This window comes from Dama dama, chromosome 17, assembly GCF_033118175.1.
Source record: "Dama dama isolate Ldn47 chromosome 17, ASM3311817v1, whole genome shotgun sequence".
In the NCBI taxonomy this organism is placed as follows: Eukaryota; Metazoa; Chordata; class Mammalia; order Artiodactyla; family Cervidae; genus Dama; species Dama dama.
In genome coordinates, this window is record NC_083697.1 from 26,228,422 (window position 1) to 26,250,701 (window position 22,280).

Here is a 22,280-nt window from a genome sequence, read left to right on the forward strand (position 1 = left end):
CAGTCCCCAAAAGAGATTTATAATAAATACAATACTTCTCTAGGTATTATTTATGCCATCACTATCACTGATCATTACTAGTATACAATGACTTTCCATGTGGAATTCCTCTTAGCCCACAGATCTTCAAATGGTTACACAAAAGTGAGCACTCACCCCTGGCTCTCCCCTTCAGAGCTTCTGAGATGAGCCTAGAGCCATTCCCACTAGCCAAGAAGTTTACAGGAAAAGAAGGAGCTACAAACTTGATCATGCCATTGTTCACTGGACATCCATTGTCCAACCCACTGTATTCATTTTTTTTTCAGCCCTAAATCAGTGGTTTTTAAAAGCCTCTTTATGCAAAGAGACAAAAAAAGAGACCCTGTACGTGGAACATGGATGAAAATTGTGTTTTGAGTCCCTTCTGATGGAAAGATATACTCTTTGGCTTTCCTTTAGATTTTTATTTAGAAGACAGAGAATACAGACAGACATGGCTTTCAAATTCTGATGGGTGAATGTTTCATTCTTCAATTATTATTTTTCAAATACTTTGTGGGTGGACAATAGACTACATAATTGAAATGGTGAAATGGATCTAAAAACTTGGAACAAAATTAGAAAAGTTACATCACTAGAAAAGAAATGAAGACACCCCAGAGATCATCTATTTGAACTCTTCATTTGATAAATCAGAAACTAAGGAAATTTATCACATGTAAGTGCAAATATGGTACACATACACACACACACACACACATCAGTCACTCTGTCACATGTGCTCATTTTCATTATAGCACTTAGCACTATCTGGAATTGTCTTTCTTCTCTATTGACCAGTTTATATTCAATTTCTCTGTCACTATTATATATCCAACATGACATGTAATATTCTCTCAATGAATATTTGTAGCTTGAAGTGATAGATTACTTCCATTTTCTGTAATGTGCTGTTATTTTACATTGAACTTTTTTCCCCCCAAAAACTTGCACAGTAGTCCTGAACAAATGACTGAGTTTTATTCACATGTTGAGAAAATAATTGGTATCCATAGAGACAAACACTGAATCAAACCAAAAGACAATATTTTTTAAAGTAAAACCAAAATAAATATTAAAGGCTTACAAGGGAGTAAAGAATTGCTTTTTATTAACTTAAAATTTCTTGAAGTATAGTTGATTTACAGTGTTGTGTTAATTTTTACTGTACAACAGTGATTCAGTTATACATATATATTCTTTTTCATATTCCTTTACATTATAGTTTATCATAGGACATTGAATAGAGTTGCGGTGTTACACAGTAGGACCCTGTTGTTTATCCATCCTGTATATAGTAGTTTGCCTCTGCTAACCCCAAACTCTCAGTCTTTCCCTTCCTATGCTCTCCTCCCTGTTGACAAGTCTGTTCTCTATGAGTCTGTGAGTCTGTTTCTATTTCATAGTTAAGTTCATTTGGGTCATGTTTTAGACACATATAAGGATATCATATGGTATTTGTCTTTGTCTTTCTGACTTACTTCATGTAGTATGATAATCTCTAGATTCATCCATGTAGCTGCAAATGGCATTATTTCATTTTTATGGCTGATTGATATTCCATTACTCACTGTGTGTGTGTGTGTATATATATATAGTGTCTTCTTCATTCATATGTTGATGGACATTTAAGTTGTTTCTATGTCTTGCCTATTGTAAATAGTGCTGTTATAAACATAGGAGAGCATATATCTTTTCAAATTACAGTTTTGTCTGGATATTTGCCCAGGAATGGGATTGCTAGATCCCATGGCAACTCTATCTTTAGTTTTTTGAGGAACCTCCATACTGTTTCCACAGTGGCTGCACCAATTTACATTCCCACCAACAACGTAAGAGGCTTTCCTTTCTCTACACTCTCTACATCATTTATTATTTGTAGACTTTTTAATGATGGCCATTTTGGCTGGTGTGAGAGAGTACCTCATTAGTTTTGATTTCTTTTTCTCTAGTAATTAGTAACGTTGAGCATCTTTTCATGTGTCTATTGGCCGTCTATATGTCTTCTTTAGAGAAATGTATATTTAAATCTTCTGCCCATTTAAAAAAATTGGTTTGTTTGGTTTTTTTGTTGTTGTTGTTGTTGAGTTGTGTGAGCTATTAGTATATCTTGGAAATTAAGCCCTTGTCCGTCCCATCATTCGTGAATATTTTCTTCCATTTCACAGGTTGCCTTTCCATTTTGCTTATGGTTTCTTTTCCTGGTTATGGTTTTCAAAGGTTATAAGTTTGATAAGATCCCATTTGTTTATTTTTACTTTTATTTCTACTGCCTTGGGAGATTGACCTAAGAAAACACTGGTACTATTTACATCAGAGAATGTTTTGCCTATGTTCTCTTCTGGGAGTTTTAGGGTGTCTTGTCTTATACTTAAGTCTTTAAGCCATTTTGAGTTTATTTTTGTATATGGTATGAGAAGTGAAGTTGCTTAGTCTCCTGTTAGTCTTTGTGATCCCATGGACTGTAGCTTACCAGGCTCCTCAGTCCATGGACTTTTCCAGGCAAGAGTACTGGAGTAGGTTGCCATTTCCTTCTCCAGGGGATCTTCCCAACCCAGGGATCGAACCCAGGTCTCCCACATTGCAGGCAGATGTTTTACCCTCTGTGTTACCAGGGAAGTCCATATGGTATGAGGGTGTGTTTTAACTTCACTGATTTACATATGGCTATCCAACATTCCCAGCACCGCTTGCTGAGGACACTGTCTTTTCTCTGTTGTATCAATACATTCTAGCCCCCTTTATTGAGAGACAGTTGCTTTAGTATGATTTATCTTGCACTTTCTACTCATATGCACCAAATCTACAAAGGAAGGGAGGTAAGGAGGCAGGCTGGAAAGAGGAAATGAGGGAAAGAGAGATGTTATTGGTTTCCAAGAGGACTGGATTGGAAATTGGATGGGAAAATATATAAATCTTTTATGAATACTAAAAAAATAATAACTAAAAACATATTTCCTAACTGGTATATCAATGCTGAAGTACAGCATCCTTACGTATCTTAAATATAAGTTCTTCAATAATACAACAGTTTAGACACTTAAGTAGAAAGTATTTCCTTAAATAAGAACAAGTCAGGAATATGGAAGGTACCAACTTGACTAGAAAAAATCATATTATCCTTATGAATATGACCAGATTTCTTCTGAGTTTTTCTTTTTACTATCACCAATATTAGTTTGAGCTTCCCTGGTTGCTCAGATGGTAAAGAATCCACCTGCAATGTGGGAGACCTGGGTTTGATCTCTGGGTTGGGACAATCCTCTGGAGGAGGGCATGGCAACCCACTCCAGTATTCTTGCCTGGGCTACAGTCTGTGGGGTCACAAAGAGTCGGACACAACTGAACAACAGAGCACGGCCCAGTATTAGTTTATTTAATCTTCTAAAATCACTGAAAATATTATCAAAATGTAGATGTAATCAAACAATTCAGTCAAATAAAGTCAATTTTATTAAGATAGTTTATCAGTGTGGTCTATTGTTATACACATATTTTAAAACTTTTAATTACAAAAAATAAATCCCCAGATATATTAAAGAATGTACTTGTATCTTTCAGCTGCTCTCCTTCTTTCCTTATCAGCATCCATCAAAAACCCAACCTAGGCCCTTCCTTTCTGTCCAAATCTAATCACTACTTTTGGTGGCTCAGACAGTAAAGCGTCTGCCTGCAATGCGGGAGACCCGGGTTCGATCCCTGGGTCGGGAAGATCCCCTGGAGAAGGCAATGGCAACCCACTCCAGTACTCTTACCTGGAAAATTCCACGGACTGAGGAGCCTGGTAGGCTACAGTCCATGGGGTCGCAAAGAGTCGGACATGACTGAGCAACTTCACTTTGGCATCAAAGTTCTATTCTCTCCCTTTCAGGTTTCAAATGACAGTAATAACAATTATAAATAATAACTGTTTCTCTTAAAAGCATCACAAATGTGAATACTAAAAAAAGTTTTTCTCAAAAATGAGAAATCTCCCAGACACCTTTGTCTTAAGATAAGCCCTTTGGACAGTTGCCCAAGTGATGAGCGATGACGCTCTGATCCGTGTGTTACACAGACAGGCAGTGTGGTAGAAAAGATAGAATGTATTACTAGATAATGATGCTCCAGGCATTCAGTGCCACAATTCTCACCCCATCTAATCCCTCCCAGTAAGACTGAGTCTGACAGCTATGCAAGGCAGATGAGTCTTATATGTGATATAACTTTCTCAACCAAGCAGCCAATTATCACATGCCTACCCCCTAGAAAGTAATCAAATGCATAACAATTCCCCATACCTGTTGTCCTGAAAACTAAGGTAGTTATTAAATTGTAATTCTGTTTCACATTCCTTTACATTATCATGAACACTTTGGCAAATATTTAGTAGCAAAAGTAGCTACCCTAATCTCATTACAAATTATTATCGAAACATTACAAAGTCAAGTAAACACAGCTGGCTTTGTTTTAGAAGCATCCAGTTTTGCTATAAAAAGTTTTGCATCAAGTATAAGAAAACAGTTGCACAATGAAAATTAAAGTGATACTTAGCAAATGTAAAAACTATGATGAAAACAAAAAATCAGATTCAACACTGAGATGTATCTACATTTCTTAATTTGAAGGAGAAAATGAAAGGAAAACTAATCATGTAATTATTGATCATCCTACTTTGAATTTCCTCTATTTTATGGCCACAAGAATCCTAAATTTAATATTTAATTTACAGAAGCTACAAACCATCCATACTGCTATTGAATTTTTTTCCATTTACTCTCCTTTAAAAACATCATAAGTCAACTTTAGAGGAAACTATATATTGCTGCACAATAATAAACAAATAGCACTTGTCATAATTTTAAAATAGCTTTGAAAATAAATACAGAACTACTAGCAAATCTTAGATGATTTAAAGGAGATGAGCAAATGGTAATTGACATAGCAGACCAGAAAGAACCAGTAATATGAAGTAGTTATTTCATCACTCCTTCAAAGTTTCATTAACTAGAGTCCTTGAAAATATATGGAAGTAAAGGGAGGGAGGTGTGGGTTTTATAATAAGAAGAGCCAGTTGAAAACCTCTTTAAGAAACAGCATAATCCTTGGGGTGCTATACAAATATGGGAGATCGTTTGGAGGATTAAGGAAGAGCTCTTGGAAACTAAAAGGATAGTAGCAGAAATAAAAACTCTAAGTGTTGGAGAAAATGTTCAAGAACTTTCTAGAGAGAAGAGCAAAAATACAAAAATGGAAGAAAATATAAGAAAATTAGAGGATCAGCCTAAAAGGTCCAATATCAAAATAATAAGTCCCAGAGAGAGAGAGAACAGGGAACATATGGGAAGGAACTCATCTGTAAGATAATTCAATGAAAATGAGTTAGCGCATTGAAAGAACTTGCTGAGGTCACAGCACAGTGAATGAAACTGACTCATACCTTGGAATTATTAAAACTTCAAATTATCAGGGACAAAGAGAAAAGCCTACAGTCCTTCAGAGAAATGTGTAAGCTAAGCAGTTAGAAAGTTAGAAATGATGAATTACCTATATATTCTGAAGATGAATGATTTTCAATTTAGACTTCTATTCCAAATCACACTATATAAGTCAAGTGTGAGGGTAAAATAAAGAGCTTTTGGATGTAAACTTTCTTAAAATTTTCTTCCCATGTATTCTTTGATGAACAGAGGAAACTATTGAAGGATGTCCTCTACTGAAAACAGGAAAGAGGCAAAGAGAAACTAGGTGATGGCAGTTTGTATGTATGCGCTCAGTTGCTCTGCTGTGTCTGACTCTTTGCGAGCTCATGGACTATAGCCCACCAGGTTCCTCTGTCCTTGGAGTTTTCCAGGCAAGGGGAGTTAGTGATGTCCAGTGTAATTTGTCCAAACTCAATAGGTCAGAAGTCTCTGGGAAAGGCTTTTATAGAGAGATGAAATGGATAGCCTACAAATTTCATCAGACTCACTTCAAGATGATTAGCTGTGAGTTCGGCATTAATGATTACCACAAAGAAAATTAAAGGGGAAAAAGATAATAGTTAATTCTCAGCAAAATAAGTATTTGTTTATTCCAAGGTTTATCTCTGAAAAGAAATTTACTCAGGTATAACAATTCAAACACTAATTATTGCTCTTATCCAAATTATAATGTAACTCCATAGGGAGAATGGAGAGATGAGAAGGATGTGTGTGTGTGTGTGTGTGTGTGTGTGTGTGTGTGTGTGTATAGTGGAGATCAGCTAGGGAAGAAAAATAAATTCTTGTTTTCCATAGAGAGAAGTCAATACATAATAAGGAGGAGTCAAATGTGTTTTTAGAGTCATGAAGATAAATACCAAAATAGTCAACTAAAAGGTGTGAATATACTTGTGTTCTGGTGAGGAACATTTAGGGGAAGGTGGAAGGGATTACTCTTTTGCTTTCCTTTTTTTAGTTAACTAACTTTTTAATTGAAGTATAATTTACAGCATTGTGTTAATTTCTGCTGTATAGCAAAGTGACTCAATTATATACATATATACATTCTTTTTATATTTTTTCCCCATTATGGTTTATCCAAGGGGATTAAATATAGTTCCCTGTGCTATACAGTAGACTACTATTTTTCTTTGGGCTTTTCAAACCATGCATGTGTTAGTCACTCATTCATGTCTGGCTCTTTGCTACACCATGGACTGTAGCCCACCAGGCTCCTCTGTCAATGGAATTTAGGCAAGAATACTGGAGTGGGTTGCCATTCCCTTCTCCAGGGGACCTTCCTGACCCAGGGATCGAACTAGGTCTCCTGGATTGTAGGCAGATTCCTTACCATCTTAGCCACCAGGGAAGCCCTTTTAAGCCATGAGTAGATATAATTTTAACAAAAGAGAATGTTTTTAAAGAGGGAAACATACAAGAATATTCAAGAAAATTTTGAAAAGGAAGAATACTAAGCTGAGATTAGTTGTATGTGTGTGTGTGTGTTTAGTTGCTAAGTCATGTCCAACTCTTAGAGGTCCCATAGATTGTAGCCCACCAGGCTCTTCTGTCTGTGGGTTTCTCCAGGCAAGAAAACTGGAATCAATTGCTATATCCTTCTCCAGGAGATCTTCTTGACCCAGGGATCAAACCCACATTTCCTACATTGGCAGGTGGATTATTTACCACTGTACTACCAGGGAAGCCCAGAGATTAGTTATACCTGATATCAAAATATAAAACTACAAAAATGAAAGCAATTTGCTATGGACATATGAAAATCAAGCACAAAATAGAAAATCAAGAAATAAATACAGGAATGTATGGGAATTAAGTGCATGGTAAATGTGACATTGCTGCTCAGTAGAAAAAAGGAACTACTTGATATTGGGTATTGTGATAATTAGCTAACCATATAGAAGAGTAAAAATTAATTCTTTATAGCAAAATAATTTCCAGATCAAAAATTTAAATGTTAAAAATGAAACTATATAAGACCTTTGGTGAAAACATGGGATTACAGTTTAAAAACAAACTTGACGTTTCTAAGTGAGGTACAAAATCCAAAAGCTACAGTAGAAAAAACATGATCAATGTATTTTAAAATTTAGCTCTGTAAAATTGTACAGATAAAAGCATAAACAGAAGCAACTATATACTATGTTAAAAGTCAAGTAATAAGAAGGAAAATTATTTATAGTACATAAGATAGAAAAATGAATAATACCCTCACTAAAGAGCCATTATCAATATTTCAGAAAAAGACAAACACCTCAAAAAAAGTGAATAATCAATAAAAATGATAATTCATTAGTGGTGAAATACAAATGGTTAGACACATAAAAATGCTCAAGATCATTTTTAATGGTAATTAAAACATTACAATGCTATTTTTGGCCTATGATATTGCCATAAGTTGTAAGGATCCAAATATTTTATCTAGTGCTAGCAAGTAGTAGATAAATGGGCAACTCATATATAGTAGTAGGACTATAAATTAGTTCAACTTCTCTTAAATTATCTGGCAATAAGTGTCAAAAGCCCTTTGATCTAGAAATTTCAATTTTAGAAATTCATTGAAAGAAAATAAACTGTTGTTCAAAATTTTATGTAAGAAAGAACACACAAAGGCAATCTGCAAGACAGACACAATTCAAATATCTGTAAGAGTTTGGTAAACTAAATTATGGTACATACATCAAATAGAATATTTTGTAGTCATAAAGCAATATGGATTTATATTTACTGACATAGAGAGATGTCCATGATGTACTGATGAAGAGGTAGCAGGTTGACATACAGGAAATATATAGCTGTCCAATTTAAGTCAACATGTGTCTGTATAGAGGAAAAAAATGGCAGGGAAGTGAGGGACTTATGTCACGTTAAAGTAGTTCACTTTGGAATGTGACTAACAATAGTTCTTAGTGTCTTCATTTTGATTTTCTATGTTTTGCAGTGTTTCTTCAATAATTTAAAAAATAAAAGCCTTAACAAACAAAATAACTTATAAAACTTTTGAGATTGATTAAAATCCTGCAATGCAAAGGTAGAAATAGCTGGTCAGACTACTTCTAAGCATATAGAAGAGTTTAAATAATTAAGATAACGAAGGTTATTTCTGGAGGTACATTTATAATAGGGATATTTTTCTTGCTTTAGAACATGGGACTTGGATCAGATACTTTGAGGGAGACTCTGGTGGAACAATCTATGATTCTTGTCACTTTAATACTGTCTTTGATGTTTGCATAAGATTATAATTCAAAGTAAACATTTCAGAAGTTATAATATCTTTGCCTTTCAATATTTTTTAAAATGTAGATTGCAAAAAAAAAAAAAAAAAAAAGACTGTTTTTAGTTTCAGTAAGTAAGAGATCTTTTTTTAAAAAAAAAGTCATTAAAAAACCCACATCCCATAAACGCCACTCTAGCTGCAACATTTTGGCCTTAGCTAACGAGGAGCTCAACAATTCCATAGCATTTGACATTGCCTTTTACCCTTTTATGTAGTAGCATGTGGGCTGCCTGATCTGAATGAGAGAATCAGGAAGGAAAATAACTCAAGGCAAATGTGGCTTTGATGTTTGTCCAGTTACACGCTGTGATTCTTCTTCTCTTTTCCAGTTCTTAATGTATAGAAGAGGATAGAAGGGCACAAGTAGTCGGCTAGTGCCACACAGCAGGACTGTGGCAAAAGCTAGTGCAATTTTCAAGCAGCATTCAATACAAGGTACTATTTGTCTTAAGTATTCTGTATGTAGGAGCCTGTGCACGCTAACGTATTAAAAGAATTGCTCTGGAGAAGGAAATGACAACCCACTGCAGTTTTCTTGCCTGGGAAATTTCATGGACAGAGGAGCCTGGCAGGCTACGATCCATAGCATCTCAAAGAGTTGGATAAAACTTAGCAACTGATCAACAAGAACACACAATCAGGTACATGGTGATTTGGGGAAACACTTCTTGATGGAAGTGTGGCATAAAATGGAGAGTGATGTGATCTAACAATATGGAATATATAGTTTTGTAAGAAATTGAAATTTGTATATAGAATAATAGTTAGAAATATTCAAATAATAAAGTCCATGGCTAAAGGAAAATTAAAATAAAAGAATTGCTCACTTTCCTCTTGTCGATCTGTTCTCTTGATGGAAATTTGCAGCAGTTTAGGACACTTACAGACACACCTACACACACACAAAGCAAACACACAAACAGACTAGGAACTCAGGACTTCAGATCGTTCCTGACCATGCTAAGGCAGATGTGCTTTGTTAAGTCCTGGTAAATTTGAGTTCATATTTAAGTCAATATCATCCTTTCAGTATTAGGCTAGATATGCTTTCCTTCTATGAAAATGGATACCTTTCAAAGTTGGTGTATGTGTGTGTGGCTTTTATAATTTCCATATTGCCCTCAGTTCAGTTCAGTTGCTCAGTCATGTCTGACTTTTTGCGACCCCATGGAAGGAGCACGCCAGGACTTCCTGTCCATCACAAACTCCCAGAGCTTGCTCGAACTCATGTCCTTTGAGTTGATGATGTCATCCAACCATCTTATCCTATATGACCCCTTCTCCTCTGCCTTCAACCTTTCCCAGCATCAGGGTCATTCCCAATGAGTAGTTCTTCACATCAGGTGGCCAAAGTATTGGAGCTGAAGCTTCAGCCTCAGTCCTTCCAATGAATATTCAGGACTATCTCCTTTAGGATTGACTGGTTGGATCTCCTTGAAGTCCAAGGGACTCTCAAGAGTCTTCTCCAACACCACAGTTTGAAAAGCACCAATTCTTCAGCGCTCAGCTTTCTTTATGGTCCAACTCTCACATCCATATATGACTACTGAAAAAAACCATAGCTTTGACTAGATGGACCTTTGTTGGCAAAGTAATGTCTCAGCTTTTTATATGCTGTCTAGATTTGTGATACCTTTTTTTCCAAGAAAACTGTGTCTTTTAATTTCATGACTGTAGTCACTGTCTCCAGTGATTTTGGAGCCCAAGAAAATAAAGACTATCACTATTTCCATTGTATCCCCACTTATTTTCCATGAAGTGATGGGACTGGATGCCATGATCTTAGTTTTCTGAATGTTGAGCTTTAAGCCAGCTTTTTCACTCTCCTCTTTTACTTTCATCAAGAGGCTCATCAGTTCCTCTTCACTTTCTGCCATAAGAGTGGTGTCATCTGCATGTCTGAGGTTATTGATGTTTCTCCTGGTAATCTTGATTCCAGCTTGTGCTTTATCCAGCCTGGCATTTTGCATTACATACTGTGCATGTAAGTTAAATAAGCAGGGTGACAATATACAGCCTTGACATACTCCTTTCCCGATTTGGAACCAGTCTGTTGTTCTATCTCCAGCTTCTTGACTTGCATACAGATTTCTCAGAAGGCAGGTCAGGTGGTCTGGTATTTCCATCTCTTTAAGAATTTTCCACAGTTTGTTGTGATCCACACAGTCAAAGGGTTTGGCATAGTCAATAAAGCAGAAGTAGATTTTTTCTGGAACTCTCTTGCTTTTTCAATGATCCAATGGATGTTGGCAATTTGATCTCTGGTTCCTCTGCCTTTTCTAAATTCAGCTTGAACATCTGGAAGTTCTTGGTTCACATATTGTTGAAGTCTCACTTGGAGAATGTTGAGTATTACTTTGCTAGCGTGTGAGATGAGTGCAATTGTGCCGTAGTTTGAGCATTCTTTGGCATTGCCTTTCTTAGGGATTGGAATGAAAACTGACCTTTTCCAGTCCTGTGGCCACTGCTGAGTTTTCCAAATTTGCTGGCATATTGAGTGCAGCACTTTCACAGCATCATCTTTTAGAATTTGAAATAGCTGAGCTGGAATTCCATCACCTCCACTACCTTTGTTCACAGTGACATTTCCTAAGGCCCACTTGACTTTGCACTCCAGGCTGTCTGGCTCTAGGTGAGTGATCCATTATGATTATATGGGTCATTAAGATCTTTTTTTGTGTAGTTCTTCTGTATATTCTTGCCACCTCTTCTTAATATATTCTGCTTCTGTTAGGTCCATACCATCCTTTATTGTGCCCATCTTTGCATGAATGTTCCCTTGGTATCTCCAATTTTCTTGAAGAGAGCTCTAGTCTTTCCCATTCTATTGTTTTCCTTTATTTCTTTGCATTGATCATTGAGGAAGGCTTTCTTATCTCTCCTTGATATTCTCTGGAACTCTGCATTCAGATGGGCATATCTTTACTTTTCTCCTTTGCCTTTCACTTCTTGTCTTTTCTCAGCTATTTGTAAGGCCTCCTCAGACAACCATTTTGCCTTTTTGCATTTCTTTTTCTTGGGGATGGTCGTGATCACTACTGCCTTCTGTACAATGTCACAAACCTCCGTCTGGAGTTCTTTAGACACTCTGTCTATCAGATCTAATCCCTTGAATCTGTTTGTCAATTCCACTGTATAATCATAAGAGATTTGATTTAGGTAACCTAGATAGCATATTAAAAAGCAGAGACATTACTTTGTCAGCAAATGTCTGTCTAGTCAAGGCTATGGTTTTTCCAGTGGTCATGTATGGATGTGAGAGTTGGACTGTGAGGAAAGCTGAGTGCTGAAGAATTGATGCTTTTGAACTGTGGTGTTGGAGAAGACTCTTGAGAGTCCCTTGGACTGCAAGGAGATCCAGCCAGTCCATCCTGAAGGAGATAAGTCCTGGGTGTTCATTGGAAGGACTGATGCTGAAGCTGAAACTCCAATACTTTGGCCACCTCATGTGAAGAGTTGACTCATTGGAAAAGACCCTGATGCTAGGAGGGATTGGGGGCAGGAGGAGAAGGGGACGGCAGAGGATGAGATGGCTGGAGGGCATCACTGACTTGATGGGCATGAGTTTGAGTAAACTCCGGGAGTTGGTGATGGACAGGGAGGCCTGGCGTACTGCGATTCATGGGGTCGCAAAGAGTTGGACACGACTGAGTGACTGAACTGAACTGAATACCTGAATGGTCTAGTGGTTTTCCCTACTTTCTTCAATTTAAGTCTGAATTTGGCAATAAAGAGTTCATGATCTGAGCCACAGCCAGCTCCTGGTCTTGTTTTTACTGTTAAGTCTTCTCCATCTTCTGCTACAAAGAATATAATCAATCTGATTTCAGTGTTGACCATCTGGTGATGTCTATGTGTAGAGTTGTCCCTTGTCCAATTGTTTCATCTTCACGCTATATACACGTGTGTGTATAACTTTTTTCTCTGCAAATCAGAGTCAAAGTCAGAAGAAACTCAATATTTTACTATAATGAATAAGGAATCTTTTATACATTAATCTATATAACCTTAAAAAACATTATGGTATTAATCTAAAATTTTTTAGACTAATGTTTTCCTTAGGAGGAAGTATTTTTGGACACATTAAGATTCTTTAATAAATGTGTAATGAGCAATTTAAAAAGAGTTCCTGTCACCAGCAAACTTGTGATTTAAGTAAACTATTCCCCAAGATTCTTCTAAAAAGTTTAATACGGTTAACATAATAATAATCTAATATGTAAAATCAGCTGAGACAAATTGGAAATAAATGCACTAAGAATGTCTAGGGTAAATGTCTTTGAAGTCTTGACTTACTTATTAAAAGCAATGAACATCATTATAAAAACTAAAAATTCTAATTTGTGCAAAAATATTCATCAGCTTTTCCCCTGACTTTTATATTTGCTATTATTTGAACAAAAGTACTTACTGTTGCATGTATATTTTCCTACAAGAGAAAGGAAAAAAGTAAATTAATATAAATCCAGTTATTGAGGTAATAAGCAAGCATTATAAAATTTTTAAAAATCTTATTTAAAATAGTAAGTCATTTTCATGAGTGTTTTTGTAGAATTAGTCATATAATCTTGTCCTTAAAATTTTATTTTAGCATGCATCTACCATATTTGTTTCACACTTTATATAATAAGTTTTGATTTAAACTATAGTTAGTGAATTTTAGTATTTCAAAAATGGATTTAGATGTCAATATTTGTTTACATTATGAAATAAGAATCCATTAAACATATTAATAGTAATAGGAGAAACAGATTACAAGATTACAAAAGAAAGTGTAACTGGCATGCAGAAAACTATGATCGAATGCTTTATAGTATCTCTGTCTATAAAGTTTTAGGTAGACCGATAGATTATAGACAATTCATCTATTCAATGAGATGATTTCCATAAAAAATTTCACAGGGCATCGCTAGTTTTTGCGGCTTCCATTTCGCTCAAGCAAAACTAAAGTCCTCCCAAGACAATGCAGTCTGCCTCTCCAACCCCCTCTCTCCCTCGTGCCCTGTCTTCAGCTCCTCCCCACCTGTGGCAGTTGCAGGCCTCCTTGCTCTTTTCAGGGAAGGCAGGCCGGCTCCGGCCTTGAGGTCTTGCATTTGCCTGATTGCCCTTCCTCCAGGTACTCATGTGACTCCCTGCTTATCTCCTCCAGGTCTTTGTGCAAATGCCCCTTCCCAGTGAAGCCTTCCCTGTCTGACATTTTAAACACTGTACCTGCCTCTCATTGTACTCTTTATCCTCATTCCTTACGTTGTTTATATATCCCCATACTGCTTTGTTTCTTTCTAAAATAATATATTTATTTGGTTTATTGTGTTTATCTCTCCACTCCCAGATCCCAGCAAGGGCAAGGATTTATGTTTGTCTTGTTCTGTGTTGTAGCCCCAGTTCCTGAAAAACTGACTGGCATATGGTAGGACCACAAAACATACTTGTCAGATTAATTAAACAATTAGAAAATGGGAATCTTTCAAGTTAAATTTCAAGAATAAAGGAGATAGAAGCATTTCTCTAAAAACCTCATGTGGATATAGAGAAATAAGGTAATAGCCTGTATTTAAAACTGATCACCTTGACCGCTGGTTTTCAGTCTTTTGGAATACAATGATTGTTTTGAGCACAAAAACATTTTATGGGGACTTCCCTGGTGGCCCAGTGGCTGAGACTTGGTGCTCCCAGCGCAAGGGGCCCAGGTTTGATCCCTATTCAGGGAATTAGATCCCACATGCTGGGACTATAGATCCCACTCCAATGCAACCAAATAAATAAATAAAATTAGGATAATATAATAAACATTTTTAAAATAATAATTTAAAAAATTATGACACCATCACATCCTAGAAGATGGTCTTCTCTTTTCTTTTCTTTTTTTTTTAAAAACCACACAATATTGTAAAGTAAAAGATGGTCTTTTCATATTCAGTGATTGAGAAAAAATTCAACAGCTGTGCCAAATTTCATAAATTTTAATGGACTTAATAAGTTAAAAAATTAATCCTAGTACTTTATATATGTGTAAAACAATGGTGTACATATATGTAAGGCAATTACCCTTCACTCTCCGGACATAGTGTCAGGATTCCTAGACATCTTGAAATAACTAGATTTTGCTGAATCCAAAACTTCCCAGTTGGGAATCCAATAGAGGATTATAAACTTTTAAAAATCAGCAGATGCTACAATTTCAGACAATTATTAACTGCTTTTGAAGAACTCTTCTATCTCAATGAAATAAAATACCCCACTACTACCCCCTACCCAGTATTTCTTTCCATTCCTTTCCTTTAAATTCACATTCTTTCCCTGATTTCTGTGTCCTTCTATTAAGGAATTTCCTTTCTCATTTTGCTCTGTGAGTCATAGATGAAAAAATTTGAGACAGAAGTTGAGTAAAATTAAAAATGCAGTTTTCTATGAAAACAAACAAGTGAAAATATGATCATTTTGGAACCAAAACACATGTTTTGAAGTTGAAAGAAAAGATTGTTCTTTTTAACTCCTAGAGAAGACATGGAAAATTTTTTTCTCTATTTCATTTATTTCAATGAAATAAAGCCTACATATTATAACATATATTAAACACTGTATTTAATATAAATATGGCTTCCCTGGTGGCTCAGCTGATAAAGAATCCGCATAGTGTGGGAGACCTGTCTTTGATCCCTGGGTTGAAAAGATCCGCTGGAGAAGGGAAAGGCTACCCACTCCAGTATTCTGGCCTGGAGAATTTCATGGACTGTAGAGTCCTTGAGGTCATAGAGTCAGACACGACTGAGCGACTTTCACTACTACAGTGTAAATACAACGTTATGTGAAAAGGAACCTGAGATTTTCCAACAGGGAAAACTAGCTGGAGTTGTGGAATAGTGGCACTTTATTATAACAACTCCTTTTTATTTATCATTAAAAAAAAAAAATATCCTTTTTAGGCTAAAATTTTCCAGGAGTTAACCCCAGCCAAGGACACTTCAGGAAAGAGGAAGTTAAGTTGGGTCCATTTACACTTTTTGGGGGGGCTAAAGTAACACTATATCTACCACCCCACCTTACACCTTCATGGGCTCATTATAATTTGACTAAAATTCACAAAAATTTTTATGTGGCTATTTCTGAAGGATTATCGTCTGTTCAAACATGATACCACATAACCAGGAAATGAATGAGTTTCCAAAAATGATTTTAATTTTCATTTGGAACACCCTATTAGAATAATATTAAGATACGTAAAACATGGTGAACAAATTTAAATCTATTCCTTTGATGCTGCATGGCATAAGCTGTTAGCTTCCTTCCTACTCCCTGTATGGAGAAGCTATAGCAGTAATCTGATCAGTCAAAGTGTCTAGATGACTACAAGTTGGAAGTTTTCCTCCTGAGGGTGGTGACCTTGGTTAGGAAGAAGAAAAATGTAGATAAATTTGTAATAACTAGACATGAAACTAGAAATGCATCTTCCTGCTACCTCCCAAAAAACTTGGAAAAGTTCCTTCATTCTTATTACAAATTAGTCTCTAGGGCTTCTGAAAGGCATCAGAGACTTGGTGGTATTTTTAACTAGAAAAACAGACAAAGGAGGCTACAGACAGCCTATTCTAATTATAGCTACACTTGCATTCATAACTATTCTATTTTTCATTTTCCTCACACAGATCAGAAACCTTAAATAACTCCAAAGAGGCTAAGGAGCTAGATCCTTAGCAAATAACTTGCATAAATTTAGAAACTGTATTAAACCAATATTTCATGTAATCTTACAGGTCACTAATATGTATGACTCTGTAAATACTTATTGTTGAATAAATTAGAAACTTGCAGATTTCCAATTTATAGGCTATAGACAAAGATGTGGGACTCTGTTTCTGGATTGTTTTAGTCTTTTCCTAATGTCTCCAAATCCTGAAATTACTACTTAGATTGTATCTATAGTCATGGAAACAGCTTCAGGGAAAGCAGGAAATGGGTACCTTGGGCATGCTTTCTCCTTCTAAAGTAGATCTTTTTTTTTTTTTTTTTTTAAGTAGGTCTTAATTTGAGTGTGTATGCATGATTACCCAAGGGAGCTTGTTAAAGTGCAGATTCATGGCCTGGATGCCCAGCAATCCTAATTTTTTTAGTCTGGAGCAGAGCATAGGCACCTGCTCCTTTAATACACATTGCTTTTGGGTCTGATGCAGGAGGACTCACACACCAAGAAACACTGCCCTAACCTTTCAAAGGGATTCAAAATTATTCTCTGGATACAAATATTATTTGTTCATTTGAAAGATAATGGGCTTCAAAGAATAGCCCAAGGTTATGAGCTCAAGTCTCCTGGTTACCGGACCAGGAAATCTTTCTACTCTCCTTTTGGAAATTAGTCTTGAACCTCACCGTGACAGCTTCTAGTATGTTATTTAAATTAACTTTTGTATTATTGTTAAGCTTTCCACATGGTTTTGTTTATCTACCAACTAGAAGGTATGTTCCCAGGAGGCAAGAATTATGCTTACATATTTGAAAAAAAGATTTTTCAACATTATTTAGTACTTATAATAAATATTTATAAGGCCCTCAATAAACATTTTAATTTTGGTTAAAATGCAATCTCTATGGCTTTAACCTCTGAGGCATGAAGCCACCTTCTTCGTGGATACCGCTTCAAACACACTTGTTCCAATACCTCACAGCCTGGTAGAAAATGGAAGCCACACCTAATATCCATTAGAAATTGGCAACCATGTACTTGGGCTCTGTTATTTAGCCACAAGAAAAAGGCAGAGCCCCAGTAATAGCTTTGACTGATTACCTGGCAAGGGAAGTCAAGCCCTTGGGGTGTTCCAGACTCCCTTTGGCCTATAAACCTGTTTGAAAACCTGTTTCTCTGAATTTAAAGCTAAGCTCAATTGAGGTCAGTATTATAGTAATGTTAATAATTCTCCTGTTCTCAGCTTTCAGGCAGACTAGTACAATTCATCATTAACTTTATTTTCATGGCAAGGCAACTTTGGAGAAAATAGATCTAACTTAAACTATTTTATTTTTATTTTCTTTCCCTTAAGAAATAGTCCTGCCAATATTACTTCCTTTGGATTTTGTGCTTTGTAAACCTTAGCACCTTCCAACACCTGAAATAATTCCCTAAAATCAGAACGGGACAGAATATACAAGATTTGGGATATCACCAGGGCAAGAACTTGAGGCTTTCAGAAAAAAATGTCAAATAAGCTGCTGGGTCTGAAAGTAATTTTCAGTAATCAGGAAGTTTCCAAATCACCTCTGCTTTAGCTTACTTTTCAGGGGATATGATCCTGACCTATACTGACTGATCGACTATTTTGAGAGAGTTAATTTCTTCCTCTTAGGACTCAAAAGCTATTGTGCACCCCGCTCTGAACAGACTGCTTCACTTCTGGTCAGTTGTCAGAAGCACATGCCAAAATAAACTACATCCTCTCCCCATGTGGACTTCCAGTCCTGGGGCTGGGATTGGAGTGAGGCTTCGAGGTGCTACTTTTCACTTGCTATAAGATCTCTCTCTTTTATTTCTGGAAACTGAAGAAGGAAAATGACTCAAGATACACATTGATTGGATCTTGCAACTAGTTTAACATAAGAAAGGTGCTCCTTCACACTGAGGTTAAAACTATTATTTCCTCTTTGGAAAAAGTACCTGCAAATTTAGGTGTTGCTTCTAATACGTGAATTTATTAAGATGGATACAACTTCAACTTTAAAGCTTACCTAAACTGATTTGCTAACACTGAAATAAACAGTAAGTAATGGAGAAATAGTGAACTGAAATTACTCATTGCATATTATCTTTAAGAATTACCTAATCATATTGAGCTGCTTGTGGGCAGGGTCAAAGACTGATTTATTTTTGTGTTTTCAGGAACTAGATCAATGCTTGCTATAACAAGTACTATGTAAATGCTTGCAATCTAGTGACTCAAAATTGTTATTTTTCCGCAGCATGAAAAATGGTTAAAGAACTGCAGTTACTTAATGGCCAGTAGAGGGCAATAAAGTTAATTTTAAGAAATTCGTCAGGTTCAATTTAAACCCATTTTCAGCCCCAGTTCCAGTCTGGAAAGGCAGTCTCCAGAGCAGTCTCATTTAGCTTCCTGATTTCACTCTAATTCAGTTGTTCTATATCAGGACCGCCTTCTGCTCCTAAAAGAGAGTTTATGAAAGTGGAGGATCAGACGGGTTGGGGTGCATTGATTTAAATACCATAGCACTCTGCTTGGTTCATTCTTAGCCTAATCAAGACCATTTGACAATGGATAAACCTTAGAAGTGAAAAATCACAATAGAATCATTTGGTAGGATGTAGAGTAGGGCAGACATTTGGCTTTAAATTTATTTGGTAGAAAAGTGTAGATAAAGCCAGAAACCAATTCCATTTATAAGAATCAACCCAATACATCTTCATATTCAGGCATACAAATAGAATCAGAAAAAGTGCAAACTGTGGTTTTTAATCCATGGTTAGTAAAGAATTAATAGATGGAATAGTAAAGGCTATTTTTTTATCTTATTCATGTTTTTTAATGTATTTTTTTCAGATTTTTTTTTGGGGGGGCGCATATATGTGGCTTGCAGGATCTCAGTTCTCTTATCAGACATCGAAGCTGGGCCACAGCCTGGAATCCTAACCAGCAGGCCACCAGGGAACTTCCTTTTTCAGAATTTTATAGCAAACAAATATTTCTACCAGATTAAAAACAACAACAACACTGTACATTATGTAACACTTCCCACGAACAATTTAGAGAAGAGGAAGGCATAACTGATTTTCCTGAAACTACCTCTAAAAGGGCCTGATTTGCCTTTGCCAGTCTCCCCTTGGCCCCTGCAGTCTCAGAGCGGCTGGGGGCATTCAGAGGGTCCTGGGACATCCCCTAGCTCTATTATTTGGTGCTCCTGTGACCAGGCTAACACACAGGCTTCCACTTCTTTCTTAAGCACAGCCTTAAGAAGGACTTTTCTTCTACATTTCATTTTTTGATATTGCATTTTTTCTATCTCTACAGAGCCTGTATCTTTCCTGTGTTATTTTTAGTCATCCTTGCAGGGGGAAAAAAAAAAGTCAATCAGGTTTCTGGCATGTCAGCTTTTCATGGAGAGAACACAAAGCAGCGCTCCCAGCAAGCCTCATAAAACACAGGATTTATGGGAGACCTTTCATCTACATCCAGTTAAAATGTTCCCTGCTAGGCGACTGAGAGCGCATGGAAACCATCATTTGAAAAGGCCTTACTTTAAGGACTGGATACAGAGGCTCAAATGTTGCTTCAGCTCCTCTTCCTTTTCATAGGACTCCAGTACACCATGCGCTTCATCGTGCTGATAGCAGTAGATTTTATAAATATCTTCCAGTTGCCCTTTAATCTGCAAGAATACCTCTCCTGATAAATCCAAAACAAAGGCAAGATGACATCAAGTCAGACCAAACTGGCACTTCATGTATTTATTTTGCAACAATGTTGATTAGTGTTAAAAAGTTGGGTGGGCTGCATTTTATGCCCATGTTATTATGGGGGGGGGGCTGGAGCGGGGCTGGAGGGGGGTGGGGAGCAATAGACAACATTGAGTCACCTTCTTTTCTCCCTTTTTTTTCTTTTTCTTTGCACCCTCTGCCTTCTCTTCTCTTTTCATCCCTTTCCTCTTTTCTTTTATAAGATAAAGGATAATGAACTTAATGAAGATGGGCAGCAAAAGAAAGCTGGTTTTCTCAGATTATGCACTTGGCTGGTGTAGAGAGTCCTGGTGTAAACAAAGAGAAGGGGCATCCCTCACCACCTGCTTCTATGAGGGTAACTGCCCACCCTGAGAGGAATTCAGGATGAAAAACCACATGAGGCACTTGGTGCTTCGGATAAACGGGTCCTTTGGTAGTTGGGTGTATGTCTCAGGAAGCATTTCAGTGACCCCAGACTCTTGCATCTTGCCGTTCATAGAAAAGCACTAAAATTATTAACTTGAAATATCTGTTCTTTGTGACTAGCAGCAATCTTTTACTGAGATGTATGCTTGATTACATGTATTTCCTAGCTCCCCAAATCATGTATGAATTGGCTTCTCTTCCCCCTCTTTGGCATAGTTTCATCAGAGCCACTAACAGGTCATCTCCTGGGCTAGAGCCCTCAGTAAGTCCTTGAATAAAACTGAAACTCATGACTCTTACATTGTGGGTTTTTCTTACACTGTGGGTTTTTCTTTGACATGAGTTAAAGCCTGCACTTAGAATCAGTCTGTATGGTACAGGCCAGGTCGTGCTACAGACTTGGACAGGTTATGACTTGGACAAGTTATTTTTTACTCTTTGAACCTGTTTCCTCATCTATAAAACAGAGACATTAATAGATTCAGTTTCATAGGGTCATTATAAAATTAAAGAGATTGTGTATGCAATGTTCAGATTACAATACACAGGTAGCAAATGCCCAAAATGAAGCAGTTATTGTGTTAGAGTGAGTATGTCCAGCTCTTTGTTATGCTATGGACTGAAGCCTGCCAGGCTCCTCTGTCCATAGGATTTCCCAGGCAAGAATACTGGAGCAAGTGGCCATGCCCTCCTCCAGGGGATCTTCCCAACCCAGGGATCAAACCTGGATTTCTTATGTCTCTGCAATGGCAGGTCGATTCTATACCACTAGTTAGAGGTATGGAGAGTGAAATTTCAGGTTCTAGGTCAATTATTTTTCTCTGTTTATTTTACTAACATTTCCTGAGTTTGTATGAAACATATACAATGAAGTTGAGGAAAGTAAAATATTTTCTCTTACATGATAATAGAAAGAATTGGCCATCATTCCTGTTACAAATCAGTTGGATGATACTATAAACCAGGGTTATGACTATTCATAAAGCAACTTGGGCTAATTATGTCCAGGCATTTAAGGAGTCCTTTTTGATAGATGATATAATGGGGTCTATCACTGATGGCTCAAGTACATGTTGGACAATAGTTTGATTTAAGTGTCACTTCATCTAATAAAAATGCATCCACTACCCAACCCAGAATTGTGTTAAGGTGATTTGGAAAACACAGAAGAAACATGTAATAGATCTGCCCTCAGAAACATTGTGAATTTGGGATTGATAATGATTGGGACTGAACTAATTGCCGGTGAAATGGACTTGCTAATCTGGCTCTATTATAGGAGCAAAAGTCATTCTTCCTACAGAAATAGAAGTGCCCTTTAGATTTTCAACATATTTTGGTTACATTAACTACTTCAATCCTTATACATACGAGGAGAAAGGGGCTTATTTATCCATATTAAATAAGGATGGACAAATCTAACTTCAAAACAAATAAATGGTTTTTCCACAGTTCTATCAGGAGGTGGAGAGCCAGGATTAGAGGCCATATTCTCCTCATTTTCTCCTTAGATTTTAGCCCTCCCCATAGGAGAGTTTTGCTGGATGTTGGACACAGTGACACAGTTGGCAGAAACACTGGAGTCAGAATCAGAAATCATTGTCACAATCATGTGGTGACTAGGGGAATGACTTAAAAAAAATTCTTTGAGCCT

The 22,280-nt window shown here is 36.7% G+C and overlaps 1 protein-coding gene across 1 annotated transcript in view; it reads right to left on the reverse strand.

Moving 5' to 3' along the window:
• ARHGEF38 (Rho guanine nucleotide exchange factor 38) overlaps window positions 1–22,280 on the reverse strand; it is a 141,170-nt gene that overhangs the window by 31,837 nt on the left and 87,053 nt on the right. The window contains exons 4-5 of the mRNA XM_061164270.1: window positions 20,000–20,147; window positions 13,172–13,189 (exon numbers count right to left, since the gene is read on the reverse strand). Of these exons, the coding sequence (XP_061020253.1) occupies window positions 13,172–13,189; window positions 20,000–20,147 (166 nt within the window). The remainder of the gene's footprint in view (window positions 1–13,171; window positions 13,190–19,999; window positions 20,148–22,280) is intronic.